The 23,211-nt window shown below is 38.2% G+C and overlaps 1 protein-coding gene across 6 annotated transcripts in view; it reads left to right on the top strand.

Annotated features, from left to right (window-relative positions):
• acap3.S (ArfGAP with coiled-coil, ankyrin repeat and PH domains 3 S homeolog) overlaps window positions 1-23,211 on the top strand; it is a 134,605-nt gene that overhangs the window by 107,499 nt on the left and 3,895 nt on the right. The window contains exons 11-25 of one of the 6 annotated variants that reach the window (XM_018227879.2): window positions 254-366; window positions 1,675-1,726; window positions 3,465-3,565; window positions 4,878-4,989; window positions 5,300-5,508; window positions 6,020-6,089; window positions 6,414-6,508; window positions 7,188-7,396; window positions 8,169-8,264; window positions 12,886-12,987; window positions 14,530-14,622; window positions 15,872-16,092; window positions 16,404-16,513; window positions 16,727-16,837; window positions 18,041-18,102. In XM_018227879.2, coding sequence (XP_018083368.1) covers window positions 254-366; window positions 1,675-1,726; window positions 3,465-3,565; window positions 4,878-4,989; window positions 5,300-5,508; window positions 6,020-6,089; window positions 6,414-6,508; window positions 7,188-7,396; window positions 8,169-8,264; window positions 12,886-12,987; window positions 14,530-14,622; window positions 15,872-16,092; window positions 16,404-16,513; window positions 16,727-16,837; window positions 18,041-18,102 — 1,756 coding nt within the window. Of the gene's footprint in view, window positions 1-253; window positions 367-1,674; window positions 1,727-3,464; window positions 3,566-4,877; window positions 4,990-5,299; window positions 5,509-6,019; window positions 6,090-6,413; window positions 6,509-7,187; window positions 7,397-8,165; window positions 8,265-12,885; window positions 12,988-14,520; window positions 14,623-15,871; window positions 16,093-16,403; window positions 16,514-16,726; window positions 16,838-18,040; window positions 19,074-23,211 lie in introns of those variants that run through there. The other 5 variants (XM_018227878.2, XM_018227882.2, XM_018227883.2 and 2 more) reach the window with 5 other exon arrangements.

Genomic DNA, 23,211 nt, shown 5'->3' with positions numbered 1-23,211 from the left:
GAATTTAGGCAGATTTCTGTTTGTGAATATGGAGAAAGTATTTTACACCATTTTACCACCACTTCTACTCCAAAAATGGGCTCTCTCCACTTTTGTGAATTCCCTCCCATTGTGTCTGTTGAAGTGACAAGCACGTGACCATCCAGATACATACATTGTATATTAACATTAAAAATTATATTATCAATTTCATCCTTTAAGGGATCCCTGCTGGTTTTACTTTTGCCATGACATCAGTGTTTGTTTATTCCAGGACTTTTCCTATGATGACTCCAAGGCTGATTTTAATGTTGATGCTCCTAATGGAGTTGTAATGGAAGGATATCTCTTCAAGAGGGCCAGCAATGCGTTTAAAACGTGGAACCGGTTAGTATGGTGATGCAGCCTCAATGAGCTATGCTAGTAACAAGGATTCGAAACCAGCTGGTTTACTAATGGTGGCTTTCTATAGTATTGTAATTTAGGAGTATGTGATACCACATGCAGAAGGATTATAAATGACATCTACTGAGGTGTGCTCACTCTAGGACGAGCGTCCTATGCTCCTGGCAATGCAGTTTCTGTTGCTTGGAAGTTGCATACTCTATGAGATTCTTCCCTTCCTCATACAGTGTTAATATATTTCTTAGGGATTCCACTGATTGAATATATTTGGATTCAGCCAAATACTAAGAGACAGATTTATCAAAGGTCGAGGTGAAGTTTCGAATTGAAAAACTTTGAATTTCGAGCTATTTTTTATGTACTTCGACTAGGGAATAGTCCATCTTCGATTCAAATTTGAAAAAACTTCAAAATTCGAACTTCGACTTCGACCATTCGCCACCTAAAAGCTGCCAGGGTGCTCTTTTAGCCTATGGGGAACCTCCTAGAACTTGTATGGAGGCAATTGGGGGAGTTTGGGAGATCGAAGGTCGAAGTTAAAAAAAAAACTTTGAATCGAAGTAAGATCGTACGATTCAAAGTAGGCCGAATTTCGCCCACTTCAACCCCAAAAAACTTTGACTTCCATTCGGTTGGTCTTTTTGAATTTGAAGTTCGAAGTTTTTTTAACTTCGACCTTTGATAAATATGCCCCTAAGTCTTCTTCAAAAGATTTGGCTGAACCAGTTTGAATTAACTTTAGATTTGGTTCAGCATATAAAACAGATCAGTTAGTTATTCAAACCAGTGTGGCAAATTTATTGTTGTCTAAACTTTTTCCTTCACGTCTGACTTTTAAGGGTAAGGCCACATGAGGAGATTCGGGGAGATTAGTCGCCTGGCGACTAATAGCCTCGTCTTTTGCGCGACTATCTCCCCGAACTGCCTCGGCGTTTTTCCCCATAGGCTGCAACGCAAAGTCGCCTGCGCTAATGCACACGCGGCGATGCGTTTTGGGGAGATAGTCGAGCAAAAGACAAGGCGATTAGTCGCCAGGCGACAAAATCTCCCCGAATCTCCTTGTGTGGACTAGCCCAAAACACAGTATAGTCATTCATTCTTAATCCAACCAATACCCCAAAGCATTAATGAGGATTCTGCAAACTGAAATGACTACATCCCTCATAAGACTGAAATGCTTTGGAAGGTTCAGTATGGAAGATCAGCATAAAGAATCCTCATAGCAGAAGCTACAAAACCTTTTCAATTTATTGAAATCAGACTGTAACTACATTCTCTTTTGTGCCACAGGAGATGGTTCTCCATCCAGAACAGCCAACTGGTTTATCAAAAGAAGCTAAAGGTGAGTGTAAGAGCTTAACATTCAAGTGATAAATCTTGGTGTACAACTTAAGGCCCCCCATACACGTGCCGATAAAAGCTGCTGACAGACCGTGTCGGCAGCTTATTGGCCGTGTGTAGGGCCACCGGACGGGCTTCCCCGATGTCAATCGCCAAATGAGCGGATCTCCCTGTGTATGGCCACCTTTATTTCCCAGGGGAGCATCTCAACTTACTCTGATTGTCTTTTAAAATTCTATTTGACACCTGAGAAGTTACTTGGGGAGGCACATTTATCAAGATTCGAATTTTGATTTCATGTGAGTTTTTTTTTAACTCACATGAATTTGATTTTACTCGAAATTCAATTGGGGAAAATGTATTTAAAAAATGTAATATTTCAAACTCAGACAAATTTTACTGACCCGAAAACTCAAATCAAATTCGCTTCTAATTCAACCAAACTCGATTTGAGTTTTTTCTCAGAAAAAAACTTGAATGTCTGGAAGGCTACAAACATCTCCAAATTGGTCACTGCACCTCTACCATTGACTTATAAAGTAATTCTGCAGGTTTTAGGTGGCGAATAGTCAAATTCGAATTCTTAAAGGGCCAGAGTATTATAAATCTTGAAAATTAAATCTTTTTTTTAAAAAACTCGAATTCTCTAGTCGAATTTGACCGTTTTGACTATAAATAAAATTGAAAATTCAAATTTGAATTTTCAATTTGACCCTTAATAAATCTGCCCCTTAGTGTAATTTTACTCAGAAAAAAAGTGACACTGAAAACAACACAGGTGTTTATTGCTTCTTTAAAGCTCCACTATAAAAGCCGTACTGTCACTGCCTGCTCGATAGCTCTGCATCCTTTTGCAACAATTGGGCATAAATGGTTACCCTTCCAAACTTGGAATACAATGTGCACACTGTGCCGCACCTACTGATTAAAGTGTGAACCAGGTTCACCATTGATTGGAATCACTTTCCACAGAGGAATACACGAGCAGCCAATATATAGTGCAACTGCACTATGGAACCACTGGCACTAATAGCATGAGGGGTTTACAAAAATAACCCTGAGCAAATTGTACATTTACACATGGGAGGTAATTTACAGGGTTCCCTCTCTGCACAATAGGGTCATTAGCACCTTCACTGCACCTCTGCCCCCAAAATGTATTGTTACATTACAAATATGATCAATAAATGTAATTGGCCTCTGCTAGAACCACTTGTACATACAGTGTTGAACTGTACATTAAAACATAGGCCTTGTCTAAGCAATTTATGAAATTATATTAATTTTTTGTGGGTTTTAAATGAATTGTTCATTTTAAAAATAAAAACTGGGCAAATAGATAGGCTGTGCAAGATGAAAAATGTTTTCAATATAGTTAGTTAGGCAAAATTGTGTAATGTATGGTGGGTAAACTGGATGTCAACATAATAGCCAAAACACTACTTACTGCTTTGTCGCTCTCTTATTGGTTACCAGTCAGTAACCAGTGACTTGAAGGGGGGCCACAACTATTGCATGTTGCTTTCCACCTGCATCCGGAGCTTACATACGTCTGTGCCAGTATGTGCCCAAAAGGAAGAAATAGTAAAGTTTCGTCCTGCACTCCCCCGTGACTGAACACATTAAAACTAAATGCAGGGGAGCACAGGTTTAAGTGATCATCTGAGTCCTAAATCTTTCCTGAAGCTTGGCTAGCCCATTTAAGGCGCTGTTAATGACTGTCACCATTTTTGTTTCAGGATGTTCTGACTGTGGTGGTGGAGGATCTGAGACTATGCACTGTGAAGCCTTGTGAGGATATAGAAAGACGGTTTTGCTTTGAGGTTGTCTCGCCTTCCAAGTAAGTTACATATGTGGTCAAACATGGAAACACCAAGACTTTCTCCCACATTACATTTCTACTCTTGTTTTACTATAGCTCCTAGAATTCCACAACAGCCTTCAAAAACACGGGATAATTGCTTTTTCGTGTTGACTAATGCATATTTCTTGCAGACCAAGTTTAGATATCCACTAGTGGTACTGGAAAATGTTTGTGTTGTGTTGTTTCTGGCAAAGTGTATTGATGCTCAGTAGCAATAGGCCCCAAGAATGTAGCACAGTTGTTACATAGTCTATAAATATTTCTCTTGTAGATGCTCCTGTCCCAGATGGAAGTCCAGCTGCATTTTGCATTCCCCTGCAGTATGGGAGAATCTCCATCTGGTCAGGAGTCTATATGCCCCTGAGTGTTGCAGCATGTTATTCTGGCTCTGTCTGAGTTCTCTGTGTCCTTGCATTATTCATAAGCCTCCATAAACAAATCTGCAGCTAAATTAGAAGAATATGGCTAAGCAAAACTTGCACTACACAGCACAAAGGTGAACATATTATCATATATATAACCTCAAAGGATTTGGAGAAGAACCTTTTCAATTATAGTCTATAAATAACGTGTTGTTTGTCATTGCCGGCACTAAGAGAAGCAAAGGAATTGGTAAGATACAGTAGGCCGCGGAGCTGCTGAGCTTTTGCCCCTGTTCAGATCTCTGGCCACAGATGTTATTTTTGGAAACCGTGCTGCCTCTGTGCATATTAAAAGATCAATAGCGAATCCTTCTGGGCACATCTGCCATGCATATACACTCTTCTAAACTTTTTTGGAAATGCATTAAAACCATCTGGAGGGAGAAGCACTTTGAGGTCAAGTTGGTCAACTTCCATTGTCATTGCCCAGTCCATAGAATCTTTTCATTGTGTGTGCAGCAAAATCTTTTCACAATAGATAAACTCTAGCGCCACCTATATGAGTCTTTTAGTGCACTGCAGTTTGAATCTGTTTTGGCTATTCCATTATTTAGTATAAAAGTTCTGATTTACTGTAACCATTATCCATAATTTGTGATATTATTGCATTTAGTCTGGAACCCGGCCCACCTTCCTTCAGGTGCAAGACAGGTACAAAAAACCTCTGCTAGGTTTCTACATTCCTTTATAATACAGCAGAATATTGTTTTCTAATTGGCACATGTGACACATGAAAGTCATTGCAGTAAGTGACGCCTACCTATTCCGAAACATTCTTTTTGGCCTCGTATTACACAGTATATCCGAAAGAAGGAACAGCTAATGTGTCAATATTATATCTCTTATTCTGACATTGTATTTTCCAGGAGCTGCATGCTTCAGGCTGACTCTGAAAAGCTCCGACAATCGTGGATCCAGGCAGTGCAAGCGAGTATTGCCTCTGCGTATCGGGAGACTCCAGATAACTATTACATAGAGGTGCGGATCATCTCATGAACTTAATGGATGTGCACCCATCATCCCCTATTTTAGCACACTTTTTTTTATAACAAGAGATTTATTAAAATGGCAATGGGTATATCAAATCAATACATTTTCAGGTGCACTTACACAGGTACACAATAATAATACAGCATGTAGTGGGGAAAAACCCAGCCAGTGCTATACAGCAGGGATGTGCAGCCATGCTCTGTTTATCATAGCACATTGTATCAAGTATTACAAAAAAATAATTATATGACTGAAACCCTTTAATACCTTTAATTATTCTGTTAAATGTCTCTTTTAGCGCCTTGATAGAACGGCTTCCCCCTCCACTAGCAGCATTGATTCTGCCAGTGATTCCCGGGAGCGCAGTGTGAAAGGAGAGAGCATTCTGCAGAGAGTGCAGAGCATAGCAGGGAATGACCAGTGCTGTGACTGCGGGCAGACTGATCCTCGATGGGCCAGCATTAATCTGGGCATCACACTTTGCATTGAGTGTTCTGGGATTCACAGGTACATATGTGGAAGCATGTTACATCCGTGATCAACAGAAAATGCAAACCTGTATAAAACCAAAAAAAGTTATACTAATTATGTGCATACTGTAAAACTGTAGCCTACTTTTCCTCTAATCTTAAGAGGTAACATTATATTCATGCAAGTATATGTTATATATTTTCACAAACACTTCTCCCCAGAGAGAACTTTGGGGAGCAGATTCAAGATCCCAGATACTAGCTAAATTGTAACTTATTCAAAACAATGTCAAATATATCAGCGTCCCTGATGTTTTCCTCCTCAAATCAGGGGCGTAACTATAGAGGAAGCAGACCCTGCGGCTGCAGGGGGGCCCAGGAGGTATAGGGGCCCCATGAGGCCCTAATTCATATACAATTTCAATAAATATTGGAGAAACAAGTCAACCTCTAAACATTTTGGGGGCCTGAAAAATAATTTGCTGTGGGGCCCAGTAATATCTAGTTACGCCACTGCCTCAAATCTGGATTTTTTTTTTATCTTTTAGGAGTCTTGGTGTGCACTTCTCTAAAGTCCGTTCCTTGACTTTGGATTCTTGGGAACCAGAGTTACTGAAGGTTAGTAAGGCATACGTATTAAAAACAAAGAATATATACTGTGCAGCCTAATTTAGACCGTATAAACAGAAAAGATTGCAGAAATCCTATCATCTGCCTTTTATAAGAGTTAAACTCCAGATAAATAGCAAAATCTGAAACTTTTTGTGAGTGAAAGCAGTGCTCTAGCTCATTAAAACAAATCTCATTTGGAACTGGAGAAGCCAATCAGACTAAAGTGTAATATAATAAAGCAATGACTTAAAATCTGAATTCATTTTTGCAGTGGATCCATGAATTCTGACTAACCTGGAATTTTTGCCCTTTCTTTTGCTCTTCATTCAGCTGATGTGTGAATTAGGAAACAGCACAATAAACCAGATCTACGAGGCAAAATGTGAGCACTTAGGCCTCAAAAAGCCAACATCAGGGTGTTCTAGGTATGTATTTTATTTCTATATTTCACTTGCTGGAAATTCAATTTCGAATGTTCGTATGAGTTTGGATATGCTACCACGCCTTGGTCCATCTTACCTGCACTTGTGCTGGGAAGTTGAGAATTCATGTGCCATCTTTGCATATGAGTTTTATGAGCCTACATATAAAAATTTAAAGCTGATACATATAAATAAGAGATATGCTGGCATAAAAATGCTGTGAATTCACTTGTATTTTTTATTGATAGGCAGTGGCGGATTTGCTAATAAGGCGCCCCTAAGCCAACCCTGACGTGTGCACGCACGCTAACACTATTGCATGCGCGCCCCTTAACCCCCAGCTCACTTTGAAACTCACCACTCAGTGCAGCTACCACTGTAACTCCGGTCCGGGTTTCTTGTAGGAAATATAGATGCGGCTGGGCGGCATGCCACCCCTACAAATGTTCCGCTCTAGGCCGGGCCTTTGTGGCCTTGCCACAAATCCGGGCCTGTCGGTATATTTTTATAATTTAGTTTTGGCATGAAACTGAGCCCTCCATCTGTTTTTTGGAACTATAATGCCCCTCTGGCAGTCAAAGTTGTAAAGCAACAATAGCCAAAGAAAGCATTGGGTCAGAACACAGAAAAGTTTGCTTACTATTTGCCTTTTCTAAAACGTTGTTTCTTGTTTTTTTTTAAGGCAGAACAAAGAAATTTGGATAAAGGCCAAATATGTGGAGAAGAAGTTCTTGAAAAGGTTAGGGACAGTGGAAGTAGAAAATGACAGGAAACCACAAAGATGGAGTATGAAGAAATGCCACCGTAACAACAGCACCACCAAAGTGCCCTCCACCCGCAGGAAATTCAGACACGAGATGGGCAGTGCTTCTCCAGCCATGCTTTCTTCAGGTATGCAGCTCTGGTTATCATTTTGGACATACAATTTCACTTTATAGATAGATATAGTTTGTAATTCCAAATAAATTGCAATTCCAAATAAATTGCAATCAATTGGCTAAGGCAATTAAAAATAGAAAGTATCTAGTACTGAGACAGGATGTATGTATGTAATTTGCCTCTGTTTTTCGCAAAACTTTGCAAGACATTTGTTTTATCTTCTAACAAATTTTCTCTTTACATTTTACACTTTACAAATCCATTTCTAATGGAGATGCTTTTATATAGGTTCCACCAGGAGCGTGCACATCTTTTCCACAGTATCTAAATATTACCAATACAATTATTAATGTAGTTTCCTAAAACCAAACAAAGAAAAAAACTATTAATCTCACCTTCCTTTTGCGTTCCTTGTCTCCCTTTTCGGTTTGCATTGGTCACACACAAAACACACTACTATTAGCATTTACCTTTTTTATTGTTCTGTTTTATGTTTGTATGTTAAAAAGCCAATACAAAATTTGCATTGCCTTATATTAAATTTAATTTAGGAAAAATAATGTTTATGCTGCTTCTGCCTGCATTGACTCACAGTGTGCAATTAGCAGCATAATTCTCCATGAATAATAGCAACACAGTAATTACTTCTGCCCAATTACATTGCCTTGCGTCACAAACAAAACTTTTGAGTAAAAAGTATTTTCTATATATTAATTTAGGCACCATCCCTACATACAATGCTCCTGTATTTCTCTGAAATGGTCAATTTTTCTTTTCTTAGCAGCAAAAATGGAGAGGAAATTCCGTCGGGATTCTTTGTTCTGCCCAGATGAGCTGGACTCTTTGTTTTCTTACTTTGATACAGGATCTGGGCCACGCAGTAAGTATACATCAAAAGACCTTTTACTTGCTATTTTAATTAAGCTGGAGCTTTGCTAGGGTTTTTTTTTTCTTAGATTGGCAAACCGTGAATGAGTGTTTTGAGTGTAAATATTCGTTGCTTCATTATAATAGTCCTTTACCTGTTCCTGATCCCTTGTATTATACCTGTATTGACCTGACTAAGGATTTGAACTAAATAACTTCAAACAGATTAAAAGATTTTGACTCTATATTCAAATCACATATTCCTAATCATCAAGGGGATAATGGTGATTTAAGAGAGACATTTGATGCATTTGAATGGCTAATGACCAAACAATGTAGATCCTGGTGAAACTTACAGTTTTTTATAAAATACAAAATGAAGGGTCTATCCCAAGAGGTTTAAGAGTACAAATATTTCCAACTTTTGAGTCACCTTGCCAGAGGTTTAAGGATATTTGATAAGCTATTTTAAGTGAATTTTCCTTTAAACTAATGGATTTCCTGATAGTAGAAGAGGAGAAGAAACTCACCCAAATTGATAGACACATCCAAGAAATACATACCAAAATGGATAGAATTAAAAATGAAGTAGAATTAGATCCCAACTATGAAAGCATTATGAAGGGGATGAATCAATTAGAAACATCTCTACTAGGCTCTAAAAAGAACAAATTAGCTAGAGACATCCAAGATGACTCTTCTAATCAAGTATAAAGATGGTCACATAAGAAAGAGAATCAGTACAATAGGAGAACTGCCACATGGGTGAACAGAGGGAGGGATAAAAAGGAACCCCAAACCTAGTCACTATGAGAACGGTGGAGAGAATATCCCTAATACACAGGTAGAACACAACCCTAGAGAAGAACCGCCAATTACAGGAAACAGTACATAAAATTATACAAATACTACACAGTACCCAATTTTTAGGACAGGGGAGGAAATTGAAGGACACATCCCAATCTCCGGGGTCCGACCAAATATCACTAATGGGGGAAAGAGAAATTCAATCTGAGGGAAAAGTCGAAAGTGAACTATGCACTCCTGGGAGGAGCGAAAAGAGAAACAATCACTAAATGTCATAAATCTGTCTGGTTATTCCCTCACTACTGCACATATTGACATACTCAGCAAGGGATTATCTTCTCACCCACTTATCAACTTGACATATTTGAACTTACTTGAGGAAAACTTCTCTTTAAATATTTTGGTAATAAGGAATTGGATGAAAGGGAAATCCTAACAGATGTAGAAATATGTGCCTTGCAGGACTACTCCATGTATATATGTTTAGATGAAGGGATTAACAATACTAATTTAAATCCTAGAATGGATTAGTGGAAGAAAAAAACTCAAAACCAAATCCCAATTCACCCAGTGGGAAGTACAGGCTTCCGACTTTCTTAGACTCAGCTACGTAGCGTAAGGTGTTAAAGAGATTCTCGCGAGAGAACTGAACGTCGCTACAGAGAAGTTCCAGCGAGAGCCTCCACATGATTTAAATCGCATATCACCCGAATAGCTGCCATTCGCCTTGAGAAAGCTAATTTTGCGAACCGCGCATGGCCGATCTCTGCACATACTGCACATTATTGGTTTTAATACTTTGAATCAAAAGCAGTTTTAGAAATTCTATTTGGAAACGGTCAAGGGGGTGGCGTGTAGTTAACCCATTGCTCATTTCAACTTATTCTCTTTTTCTCTATTGCACTCCGGCACTGGAACTCCAAGGGTACAGAGGATTTGTGGTTTTTGAGGTTACAGTTAGTTCTCTCCACAGTTTAGGGCAAGCTAATATTCAAGACCACAGTACTGGCTACTCTGCCTTCTACAGCTTTGTGGTGTAACAGGGATAGAAAAATTAAAGGCAGTAGCTAACGGGACAACTCCACCTCTCTATATTTCCTTTTCCTACTATTTTCTTATGAATTTGAGCTGATTGGGAATTAATTTAAGGGATATTTTTTTAATGGTCACCAATTAATTCTACTATTACTAATTACAATCGACTGGAAAATTAATTTAATTATTATTTATTGTTACAGCGATTTTATATTTATTGATTGCTATCAAGTCATTTGATTAATTTTGAATGCATTTCTATAAATGCACTTTATATAGTTATTAATGAATTGTTTCATCATAAGGAGGCACTAACCAATTGTTTTGCAACTAGATAATTAATGAATTGAAACAATTGCACTTTATTAAGAAATTTTAGGTTAAGCAAAGGCTCACCACCAATTACTAAGGTGATTAAATTGCTGTTGGTGCACAGTTGGTATTTATTGTTTCTTTAAATTCCCGTGGTCCTTTGTTTTTAGAATTGGAAAGATAATAAAGTTTGGAGACGGGGTGCTTTTCTTTTTCTTCAAATTAATTTTATTCTGTTATACTGATTTTTTTTAATCAGACCTCACCTCTAATCAAGTAGATAAATTATAAGTAAATAATCAAGGGTATCATTTGCTCTTTTTAAATATAATAGTCCTTTACCATTTGGTCTTATACTATTGACCTCTTAACTGAGAATGTAGGCCACCACCAAAATTAATCCACCCACAATTTGCTACTGTAGGATGTAGTTATGAACAACTATGGCAGAGCTTTAAAAATTTATAGCTTTATTATATTATGTGAAAGAAATGTGTAGACATGCTTTGGATGTCTATAAGAAATGTCTGGCTCATCCTGGTCTATTAACTTTATAGAGCCTACAAGTACTTATAAAGCACTAACATATTCCACAGTGCTGTATACAAAGATAATAAACACATCAAACATGCGGATTACATACAATTCTGACCAAAACAGGAGCCCATAGTGGGAGCCAGGTTTGGGGCAGCCTTTCTTCCCTACTTACCCTACTCTGTTTTTGCTTTTAATGTCTGTTTCTAAAATACTGAGAAAATTATTATTTAAGTTTATTTGTTCTTTGTAAAGCTTAATAAAATCAATAACATTTTTCTTTGAAAAAACAAAAAGAATTCATTGCTAAGGTGGCTAGCTCAACATTGCTCCAATATATACATATATATTTTTTTTTATTATGTTTTCATTATTAAAAGAATGGAAATCAGTAATGATGTTCAAGCTTTGGTCATGTATTTTTTCAATGTTCACTGAGTAATTCTACTTTAACTTTCATAAAAAAACCTTTCTTACATTGGTGAAAAATAAATGGCAACATTTACTAAAATGAAACTTTTCTACTGGGGCAAAGTGATCCTTTCAGTCACTAAAAGACTGGCTCCGCTTCATTATTAGGATAGTCACACTTTCATCATGCCTTTTGTAAAGTGTGATAAGGTTAAATGTCAGTAGCACAAAAGGCCATAATGGCCTAAGATGTTCCTGCGGAATTGTAAATATAAAAGCTAATAGAAAATGCTGAGACTTGTATCTGCTGTACAGTATTTTTCACTGTGTTCATTGATCATTAAAACCACGATGTCAGACATGCTCCTGCTAGTATTTGTAAAGGCATTTACACAGCAGGAAGCTAAGCCTATGGGAGGTCATAAAGTGGAGTATGGCTAGCCAGCATAAGACAATGGCAGACTCTTAATAGGACCCAATATGAGATTTAAAGAGCAAATAAACAGGCATTGCACCATCACAGTCCCATCACAGTTAGAACAAGTTCGTTTGAGCAGTTTGGCATTGTGTGTGAAAGATTCGGCTGAAGCCCAAATCCTTTGTGAAAGATTCGGCCAAATCTTGAACCAAATGCAAACCCTAATTTCATATACACATCAAGGACTGGAAGGGCTAAAGAGAACTGCGAGCTGTGTGTGCAGTTAAAAAAATTTTTTACTTCCTTTGTGTGACGAAAAGTCCGATGATTTTAAGGATTAGGATTCCGTTCAGCCAGGCACTTGGATTCAGCCTAATCTGTATCTTGCTGAAAAAGGCTGAATACTGACCGAATCTTGAATCGAATCCTGGATTCGGTGCATCCCTAGTTTATATGTACTGTACCATGTTATTCTTCTATTGTTTGGACTCAATAATTCATCATATTGACAAATGCTTAAAATGTTGTTATTTTGTCAGTAATGCAGGGAAAGGTATGAAGATGGTTCCGTAGCCAGAACTGGGAACCGGCTTCTAAGGGTAGTGCCTGACATTACTGATCTCGCTCTGCTGAGAAATGCAGGCCAATAATACCCTCCATCTCAGCTGCTCGATGTGCTTGCACCTGAATACATTGCCTCAGCTCGGGTGCAGGCAAACATGGTGGAAATCTTGCACTTCAACACAAAAATCTGACGCATCTGTCTGGCACATCAAGCAGCAGAGGACAAGTGGATTCATGGCCTACATTTCTCCGCAGGCCGAAATCCGCAATGTCTGGCACTACCCTAATACTACTGTATGTATTAAGTATCAGTTTGTATGTATGTGTGCCAGGTAGTTTAATGAAATTAAATTAAAAGGGGTGTTACTATTGCAAGCTTTTTAAACTATTGGTTGCATCTCTATAAGAGTAAAATTATTTTTCATGAACAGGTGTATGATCTCAGAGCCCTAGAAGTCCGATATACTTGTACCGTCTTCCTATTTTACTAATGAAAATAGGTTTTATATAATTTTTGTTGATCTCTGTGACAATGCCCTCACCTTCCTCTTAGGTGTCAATCTGCTTCCTGCGCAGCACCCCCTGCCAGCTGTACCGTGGACTGGCAGTGGAGCTGAGCCCGGTGGGAGCGCTATGCCGTTCCTCCGGGATGGAGGTAAGGTCAGCGGCAACAGACAAATACACACAAATGCACAAGGGAAAGGAATTTGTTTCATTGGTTTTGGGTATTGCAGTCCATTCAGGCCAAATAGATATGGTTTGTAAGTTGAGCCTTTTTTGAAAACAGTCATACATAATTCTAGTTATTGATAAGGATGTTTGTTCTCTAGCTGCTTGTTATGATCTCTTACTTAAGAAAATGTATATGTACATAATACTCTGGTGCAGTGCCCTCTCATAGCAATTCCCCAAGTCTGTAAGCATATTTTGTGCATGCCAACATGGAGCAATGTTGATCTAGGGTCTTAAGCAATGAAAAGATTTAAACTGGCAAGCAACACGTTAATACAGGAGTGCCCCTACTTCACTAATGCAAGGTCTACTTTTAGTGATGATGTCCCATTATGATCTACATCCATGAAAGCATTGTTAGCATTCTGTTTCATGGAAAATATTACTGAAATAGTATATTGATTTATGAGAGAAATTATATTACTATATTTAACAAAAAACTATTTCTTATGTAACCTAAATAAACAACTATTATTTAACCTTAACATATGAAAAGCATGAAATAAGAGGTAGATTTAAACAAGCTATTTGTTGACAGTGTCTTGAGATCTACTGATCACCAATTAAAGGTCTACTGGTAGATCCCGATCTGCCTTTTGGGCACCCCTGCATTAATGAGTTCCAATCAACCAATAATAATAATCACATTTCCCAATGTTAACCATTAAGTTATCTACTATAGGTAGTGTTGGCACCCTACCTATAGTAGAACACATACTGTATGGAATCCACAGCCTGCATGGCTAATTTGCCATAGATCCAATCCTAAATGAATTGCTGTCACGCAAGGCAGTTTGCATAACGTGCTATGAATTTTTGAGGGTATATATAGTCTATTTAACAAAAAATATAGGAGGAGGAGGAAGAAGAGTAAAGGAAGGGGATAGATAGAATGAGCTAGAAAGTGAGCTGGGCAGGGTAAGACTTGAATTATTACAACATTACGAAGTGATATAGATCAGTCCATATTGCCATTATTCATCTGCTCCTTCTGCAGGTGCACATTACCCTGCAGACAGATTAGATTGCTGGATCACGATTGTGCACTGATTATTTTTCTCCAGCATTTGTCTGTTGAAGTCTTGCTGCTCTCAGTGTTGCTTAATTTTCATTTTGCATGGAAACATTATGCTCACATTTCAGCCAATATGTTTGTTTTTTTTATTTGCATATTTATATATATTTTGTATTTATGTTTTCTCATTTGGAAAGGCCATGGGGCTATACTGTATATTAGTAGCAGTGTAGTGCTGTATTTTGTTCCACAGTGGCAACTTGTGTTGATGTCCCACCATTCTCTCTAATTCCACTTGGATTTTTTTAGTGTTGTGTGCCTGTTAAGTGCTGTGCCATTTCTGTGCTATGTCAGCCATACAGTGATGTACTTGTCACATATTTCTGGTCTCCTTCTCTTTTTACATGTCGCATTCACGTGATTTTTGTGTGTGTCTTGTTGGCCCTGCAGGTTTGAGCAGTGACAGTGGACTCGGTGGCAGCACAGATGGCAGCAGTGATATACTGGTATTTGGAGCTGTGGTGGACAGTGTCACAGAGGAAGGTAAATGAGCAATTATTTCACTAAAATGTTACATGGTGCCATTACTGGCACTGCTAAATCAGACATAGGGTATGTAAAGGATTAATTATGGTTTAGCATCAGTGCTGTCTGTAGTGGGACAATTAAATCTCATACATCATGTTGGAGGGGCAGATTTAATTAAAATAATTATTAAATATAGTAACATGGAGCCTTTGAATAGACTGGGTGCCAAAAAAATCCTTTGGAGGGCCATATCCAGCACACGTGCTTCCATTTGGACAGCCTTGGTTTCGATAATCAAATTAACATCTGATAATCAAAGTGGTATCAGAGATTGGCAGTGTTTTCATGCTCATTAAATCAGTATGAGACCCCGACAAGCCATTCCCATTAAAATGATGTGATCTCTCAAGAAATACTCTGTACCTATTTGCATTGTGCTTGCTATAGAAAAGAATAGTGATGGGGGAATTTATTCGTCAGGTGCAAATTCGTGGCGAATTTGCACGATTCGTGAAACGGGCGCAAAAATTCGCTGGCAAAAATTTGCCGGTGTCAAAAAACAACAACCGTTTAGCGAAGTTTTTTGCAGTTTCGCGAATTTCGGAAACAGCGCAAATTCACCCATCACTAGAAAAGAATAAGTGTACTGAAAGCAAATGTACAATAGAGTTGCCAAAACCATTTAATACCTGTAGCCATCTTTTACCATGTACCAAATACATACAGAGTGAGGCGTGACTTTTCTGACCTATGAATGACTTAGAGGAAGTGATGGCGTCTCGTTTTTGACGCCGGCGCCTGTTTTTTTGAATCTGGCGCCCGTTTTTGACGCCGGCGTCCGTTTTTTCGGAAAATTTTTTTTTGACGCCGGCAAATTTTTGCCTGGTGAATAAATTTGCCCATCACTACTTAGAGGTCCTAATGGTATTTGGGATGTAAGCAAGAGATTGTGTACTTAATGAAGTCAACGGATTCATCTGAGTTGTTCATTTTTACCTTGCATGTTGAACCAGTGTTTGCCAGTTATGATTGAGAAATAAGTGTTCTTGTACATCAAAATGTGGCAACGAAATCAACCCTTTTGTTTCACTGAGGGCCCTATGGCCACATGTTGCAGAAGGATGTGTTTGAGAAGGAGAAGGAACGATAAGTGTTCATTTAAATGGTGACTGGTATAATTCATTTATAATCTCATTAAATAAGTATTATCTGTTTTCCTATTATTGCTCTTTACTTCCAGTAATTCATCTCTTTGCCTTCTCAGAGTGTGAGGTTTCAGAAGACTCAAGTGGGGAAGCTGAGACTGAACAGGAACCATCAGATCCAGAGGATCTACGGGAACTACATCCAGGGCTGTTAATGTACAGGGCGTCACGTGCCAGAAACCTTCCATTTATGGCAGAAGCTCTGGCTAATGGGGCCAATGTAAATTGGGTTAATGATGAGGATGAAAGCAAGACCCCCCTTATCCAAGCTGTCCTAGGGGTAAGAAGCATTGACTCTGTTGGCCCTGAGGTCACGTATTAATATGACTTACTCTGTGGTGTTTTCGGAATAGCAACCCATTGGGAGGTGATACGGACATTTTGGTAAATCATTTGTAAAGTATGATGTTGTACTGGCCTTTTAATGAACATTTATTTTGTTTAAGAAGTAGCAAATACTGATGTGGTTTCAAAGATAGAGTTGTTGGAAGTGTAATGTTTTGTTAAAGTTATAAATAGGATTTTTCACATTCACAACAATAAGAAGCCTCTCTTGGTACCTTTCTTGAAATATGGTGCCTTTCCTCTTAGGGGTCACTCATTGCTTGTGAGTTCTTGCTACAGAATGGGGCAGACGTAAACCAAACTGACATGAGAGGAAGAGCACCTATTCACCATGCCACATACCTGGGACATACTGGGTAAGTACTTCTGTGTATAGTTCAGTAGTATATTTAGCAAAATGAATTGAAAGCCAGAGAACGTCCAGAGAACCAATTCTACTCCATTTTTTTTATAAAAGCATTATATGTAATGAATTCAAATTTTGTTGATTGTTGTTTTAAGGTCTCTATGTTATGTTCATGCTTTTCTGATACTGTACATCTAATGGGAGCCACACAATTCCTCTCCAGTCAGGTCTGTTTGTTCCTGAAACGAGGGGCCAATCAGCATGCAGTAGATGAGGATGGACAAGATCCGCTCAGCATCGCTGTGCAGGCAGCCAACGCAGACATTGTTACATTGTAAGTGTTCCTTTGTGTATATTTGCTTAATGCAGTGGTGTCCAACCTGCGGCCCGGGGTGGATATGAATCTGGCCCAGCTTGAAACACTCAGTTCCCGAGGAAACATCATAATAATGCAATAATAAGTCTATTTAATGTCCAGGTGTCCCATATTCCAGTGTATAGCTCCATCTGGTTATCCAATTGGTATTGTAGTTCTTTTCTGTGTATTTTCTTTACTTTTACAAATCAAAAGTGTTTGTGTATTTCATGTGTGGCCCCAGACAATTTTTCTTTTTCCAATGTGGCCCAGGGAAGCCAAAAGGTTGGACACCCCTGGCTTAATGCATTGAATTACGTGAACATGGTTAAGAAGTAAACACCCAATTTGTAGTTTGCATCTCCTTTTCTTCCTTTAAATTCCCCTCTATCATTCCTATTCCCTCAATCTGTCAGAATTTTATTTAGTTGCAACTGAGTGCATCATTCCCAGACACTTCTTAGAAGATCCCCCCCAAATCACTGGAGCTCAAAGCAAAACTATCCTGATTTCCAAGTGGTCTTTGTTATACATTTATGTTACAGAACAACTAAGGCTTTGGGATACTTTACTTATTCCAGCATCTTTCTGTTATTTAAAATATTCTACAGAGAATATTCTTCTAGGAACATCATTAACCAGCCCTATGTATTGAACAAAAGTTTAGAGACAAAGTGTAGTTTTGCCCATTAGTTTAAATACATGGCACAGTGTAAGTGAATTTCTCAAAGTATTACTTTCTCCATAGACCTATTTAGCATTGCCTGGTACTCATACTGCAAATAGATGGTTGTTTTTTTAAATTGAAGTCCACAGAGAATGTCCCATCTGAGGCTAATAATGCCTTCCCCTTTGTATACATACACATCCAATATAAGGCCTACAAAAACAGTAAAGTTTTGAGCTAAAATAAATTCACAGTAAAGGAAGGAAGAAACAGTGTCGGACTGGCCCACAGGATACTAGAAAACTCCAAGTGGGCCCTCTTGCTCACTCAGACATGTGGCTAGGTATGCCTATGCTATGGCCATTGCCTATTCATGTATAATGGAAGAGAGGTAATATGGAGGGAGGAATGGATGAGAGTATATAATATAAATAAAGAATGTTATTGAATAAAGAAAAAAAGACACTGCCTAGAACAAAATCAGATGAATAAAGCTATCCTTACCTTTCACACAGGCTTCGACTTGCTCGGATGAATGAAGAGATGAGGGAAGCAGAAGGACCATTCGGACAACCAGGTCAATATCCCAGCAACAGTCCAACTGAGCAGCAGTACAGAAAGTGCATCCAGGAATTCATCTGCCTTAATATAGATGAGTGTTAGAGTCACATAGACAAACTCTGGCTCTTGCGTGAATGGGGTGCATCTGATCCCTACTTTTGAACTTTTACAACACTAGCTGGTCTTGGCACCCTTTTGGAAATCTGCATGGGGATAGTCCTCTACCAAGGGAGGGAAGGATTACATGTGGACCAGGGGCACAATTAAACCAAAATATTTAAGATGTGGACCAGTTTTTTTTTTTTGTCCTCATCGCTGCCCCAGCAAAAGTCAAAATGTGACAATATTTGCATATTTTATGTACTGTTTAGCACTTTTATGAACTGTGATTATAATAAGCTTTTACATTACCAATATTAGAGTGGGCACAAAGGGGATAGATGCATAGACTGTGGTTCATATGCCTCTCCAGTGCCTGAATGAATTATTAGTATGTATTTGTGCAAGCGATTGCCAGCTGAATACTGTTAAAGGTGTACCTAAAGAGCATAGATGTTCAGGGAAGTTTAATAATACCAAGGTCCTTGAATGTGTTGGCTGCTTAGGTTATTCAATTCTTTGTCTTGCTGCATTGGCAGCCAGGGATTAGAGCCCTTCTTCCATAAATGACAGATAGGTATGTAACTCAGCAGTAGTCTATAGGCCAGATCTGAGTGGATAGTTTTGCTGAAATGCTGCACGGTGTCCTTTGATGCCCATCTTTTAAAGCACTTTCCTATTTTGACATTTGCTGATTCCTGGTGCTGTTTAAAGAATTCAGAACACCGGCTTTCCCTACCCTTCTCCAGCTTACACCTTCACTGTGGTGTAGGAACCTGCACTGAAACTTGATACTAAGGGGCCCATTTACTTAGGAATAGAAGAAAAAATGGCTACTTCGACCATCGAATAGGCTACTTCGACCTTCGAAACGAACGATTCGAACTAAAAATCGTTCGACTATTCGATAGTCGAAGTACTGTCTCTTTACTACTTCGGCAAATAAAACCTACCGAGGCCAATGTTAGCCTATGGGGAAGGTCCCCATAGGCTTCCTAACAATTTTCTGACCGAAGGAAAATCCTTCGATCGGTGGATTAAAATCCTTCGAACCATTCGATTCGAAGGATTTAATCGTTCGAACAAACGATTTTTCCTTTCGATCGTAGGAATTGCGGTAAATCCTTCAACTTCGATATTCGAAGTCTAAGGATTTACATTCGGCAGTCGAATATCGAGGGTTAATTAACCCTCGATATTCGACCATATGTAAATCTGCCCCTATGAGTATCTCCTAATGTATGCTGTTTGCTGTCCAGCTAAAGAACAACATCATACTAAGCACTGTTTTAATCCTTGCCTGGAATTGCTTGTCAGTGTCACCTGCTGGCGATATTGTCTAGTTTCTAATTTGTAACTTTAGCTTTGATCATTTCCAGGATGTTTCTTTTTCAGTGGTACATTAAGGCTATGGACACATGCGTGTTTACTGAGCAGTTTCGGCACGGTTTGCACCGCATATCTACTGGTCTGCTTATTTTTAAATAACCGCGGAGGGGACCGCGCTGAAACGGATCGGTATATACGCATGTGTGTCCACAGTGTAATGCAACAGAAATGTTCCATTATCAGTGCAAGTTCCCATGCTATAGTAGTGAATGTTATAAAGGATCTGTGTTCAAAATCTCTGGTCTCCTTGTGGGGTAAATAAGTGCACTAACTAAACATAAGGGAAGCCGCTACCATCTACTCTATTTGTACCAGAACAAATGCAAAGTAGGGGTCTTTACTCTTTCCCTCACCCAGTAAAGCTTCACACCAACTGGGTTTTAGGGTTAGAATAATATACACACACACACACACACACACACGATAACTGTTTTCTAATTTTGCTTCTGTGCATTACCACAATGAATTTTAAATGAAACAACTCAGATGCAGTTGAACTGCAGACTTTCAGCTTTAATTCAGGGGGTTGAACAAAAAGATTGCATAAAATTGTGAGGAACTAAAGCCTTTTTTTAACACAATCACTTCATTTCAGGGGCTCAAAAGTAATTGGACACTGACTCAAAGGCTATTTCAAAGTCTGCAGTTCAACTGCATCTGAGTTGTTTCATTTAAAATTCATTGTGGTAATGTACAGAACCAAAATTTTAAAAAAAAGTTGTCTCTGTCACAATATTCATGGACCTAACTGTATATATATATATATATATATATATATATATATATATATAGATATATATATATATATATATATATATATATATATAGATATATATATACAGTATATAAATATATTTCAGTACTACCACTTGTGATTGAAATCATTTTCCTACAAGTTTATGCTTAATTTACAGAGGCATCTCCCATGTATCCATGTCACTCTAGTGCTATGCAATTCCATTGTATAACAAGATCAGAAAGTCAAGGACACAATGACTGGACTGTTAAACAGTTGGGTATCAGTATTCACCAAGACCTGATCTTGTCACCAAGTATCCCATTTACATTTGCTTAGTCTACAATTAATTCATTCATGTTTTTTGTGATATTCACTTGTATGGTTGAATCAGTTTATAGTTATTTTATAGGGCCCCCATCCACTAAAGCTGATATTTTATAGTCATTTCCTCAAAAAAGATGGATTATCCTATTCTATACCTTTGATTGAAGCCACATAACCTCTGATAGGCTTATTTAAGCCCGGGTAAACAAATATGCACCTTATATCCACCAAACCTTGCTAGCTTGCTTCCAGGGTAAAGCAAGGAGCTAACACTCTTTCAGAAAAGCACAGTGAAAATGTAGTCTTAAGAAAACAATTATTCTCATTTTTTTGCGAATTGCAGAGCATGCAATAAATTCCTATTCATCTGATCACCAAATAATTAAGTGGGAATGGCAGCCATATTTCTATTAGTCTCCAAATGCCTGTAAAATACATAAAGATGAGTTCCATATCATTGCAAGGATCATTGTAAAAAAGCATTGAGGAGATCACTAGGGTTGACTTCTGCTAGCAAACATATAGACCTCATGGATCTAGCATCCATTGCCTGCTAATTTCTTACACCAGAATGCACTGCCAAACAGAAGCAGGGGCTTCACAAACTTACTACAGACCAGCAGGAATCCCTCTAGGGAAAAGGTGCTATCTTTATTTCGACGACTAAACCCTTGGCCCTTTTGCTGTATTTGGTCCTCCCCATGATTGCTTACAAGGACTTTACAGTATACTTTGTTTGTAGTATATTTTTTGGCAGGTCAGCAGTAGTCACCTAAGAATAGCTAGCCATGGTCTCAAACCACAGTCCAACATTTAATGGCGCCTATATTGTCAGGATTCTTCCCTTCCATGCTGATCGGGAAGCGCCACCCTCTTCAGTAGAGACGGGGTAAATCATTTCTAGTAAAAGCTGTACATTTATGTAAAGGAAATAAAACACTTGTGCACTTTTCCTCCTTCCAGTATTGGAGATATACACACGTATGTATATGTTTTGTTTGTGTAAATGTGGTTTTGTATGTGAATTTTTTTGTACTCTTTCCCTTTTTTCAACAGTGAAATTGTTATATTCTGTTTTAATTTATTATATTTTTTGCCAAGCAAAGCAGTGCATGGCATGTTGGCTGAGACATTGTCTACACTAAGCCACAGTCAGGCTTCACTTACCTAAATTTCTAAGGAATGTGGGGGAATCTTTTTAGCATTTTCTTCTCCCCCATGTCATATTATTTGCAATAAACTGTGGAGTAATGACCCTGTGACCTCCATATGTTTACACTGCTTTGGTGGCTATTTGGTATAATACAAACTTTCTTATTTTTGTTTGTTTTAGTTTAGGTATGTATTTAGCATCCATTTGGCAAATGGACTGTTTGTCTTTCTTTTGTAGGGAAATCTTTAATGAATTCTAGTCAGACAGTCTTTTTTTTTCTAGAGGCCATCTCTTTTGGAAATGGATGTTTTTTTTATGAGCAATGATGTACATTTATTTAAAAAGAACAAAAAAATGAGTCTTTTAACTTTGGGTTTCTGTTTGTCTGCTCTATTAGTAGTTGTCACAATACTATTGCACCAATAATAGTACAGGTATAGGACATAATATCCAGAATGCTGGGGACCTTGGACTCTCCGGGACTATCATTTGGAAAGTCTTGGTTGGGATGGGTCTTCATTAACAAGTTGCTGATATTAGGAATGATTCCTTATCACCAAGGGGTTCCGGTTCTCCACAGGCTTTAATAAATGAACTGTTTTATTATTACAGAGGAAAAAGGAAATAATTTTTTAAAAACTTGGATTATTGGAGTCTATGGGAGACAACCTTTTTGTAGTTTGGAGCTTTCTGGATAACTGGTTTCCGGATAACGGATCCCACACCTGTACTAGTTTTGATAGGAATATCTTATTGTGTACTGGTAAAAGTAAAAATCAAGCTTGTTGGGAAGATTACCATACAGTGGACAAAAAAACTGTAAAAGGTGCTAGTTTTTATGGCTTCATAGAAAAGTATCATTGGGTCTGTGTTTTTAAAATGTCCTCTAGAATGACAGAAGGCTTTTCTTAAATTCATATTTGGCAAATATTTGTAATGCACTGCTGCTAAATACTTCTTACATTCCATTTGCATGGTGGCGGTGGAACCAACTGTGAATAATGAATGGTTTTCCACTAAAGAATGTTCATTAGCAAAGTGCATTTGGGAAATTACTAACGTTGGAGTACTAAAAAAGCCACAGTAAATCAAAGAGGGCTTTATGAATTCATGCTTATAGATGCATGCCCTTCCATTGCAAAATGGACAGTTAATTCAGGATCCATAACCTTGGAAAGGACCAATAGAATAAATACAGGGTGCAAGGGTGTGGTACACATGTGAGATACAGTTGTGCAGAACTTTATCAGACCTTAAACAATCTGCTTTAGAGAGCGAGCAGCACATTCCTTTATCTCTGTGACAGCCATAGAGCAACAACTGGAAAACCATAAAGACTTGTTTTGTATTATCTTTTGGTATTGTGTTCTTAATGACTCTTTGTAGTTCAAAGCGGGAACAGATTTATTTTGTATTTTAGG

The sequence above is a fragment of the Xenopus laevis genome, chromosome 7S (genome assembly GCF_017654675.1).
Source record: "Xenopus laevis strain J_2021 chromosome 7S, Xenopus_laevis_v10.1, whole genome shotgun sequence".
NCBI lineage: Eukaryota > Metazoa > Chordata > Amphibia > Anura > Pipidae > Xenopus > Xenopus laevis.
This window is presented reverse-complemented; position numbering and strand designations above follow the sequence as displayed.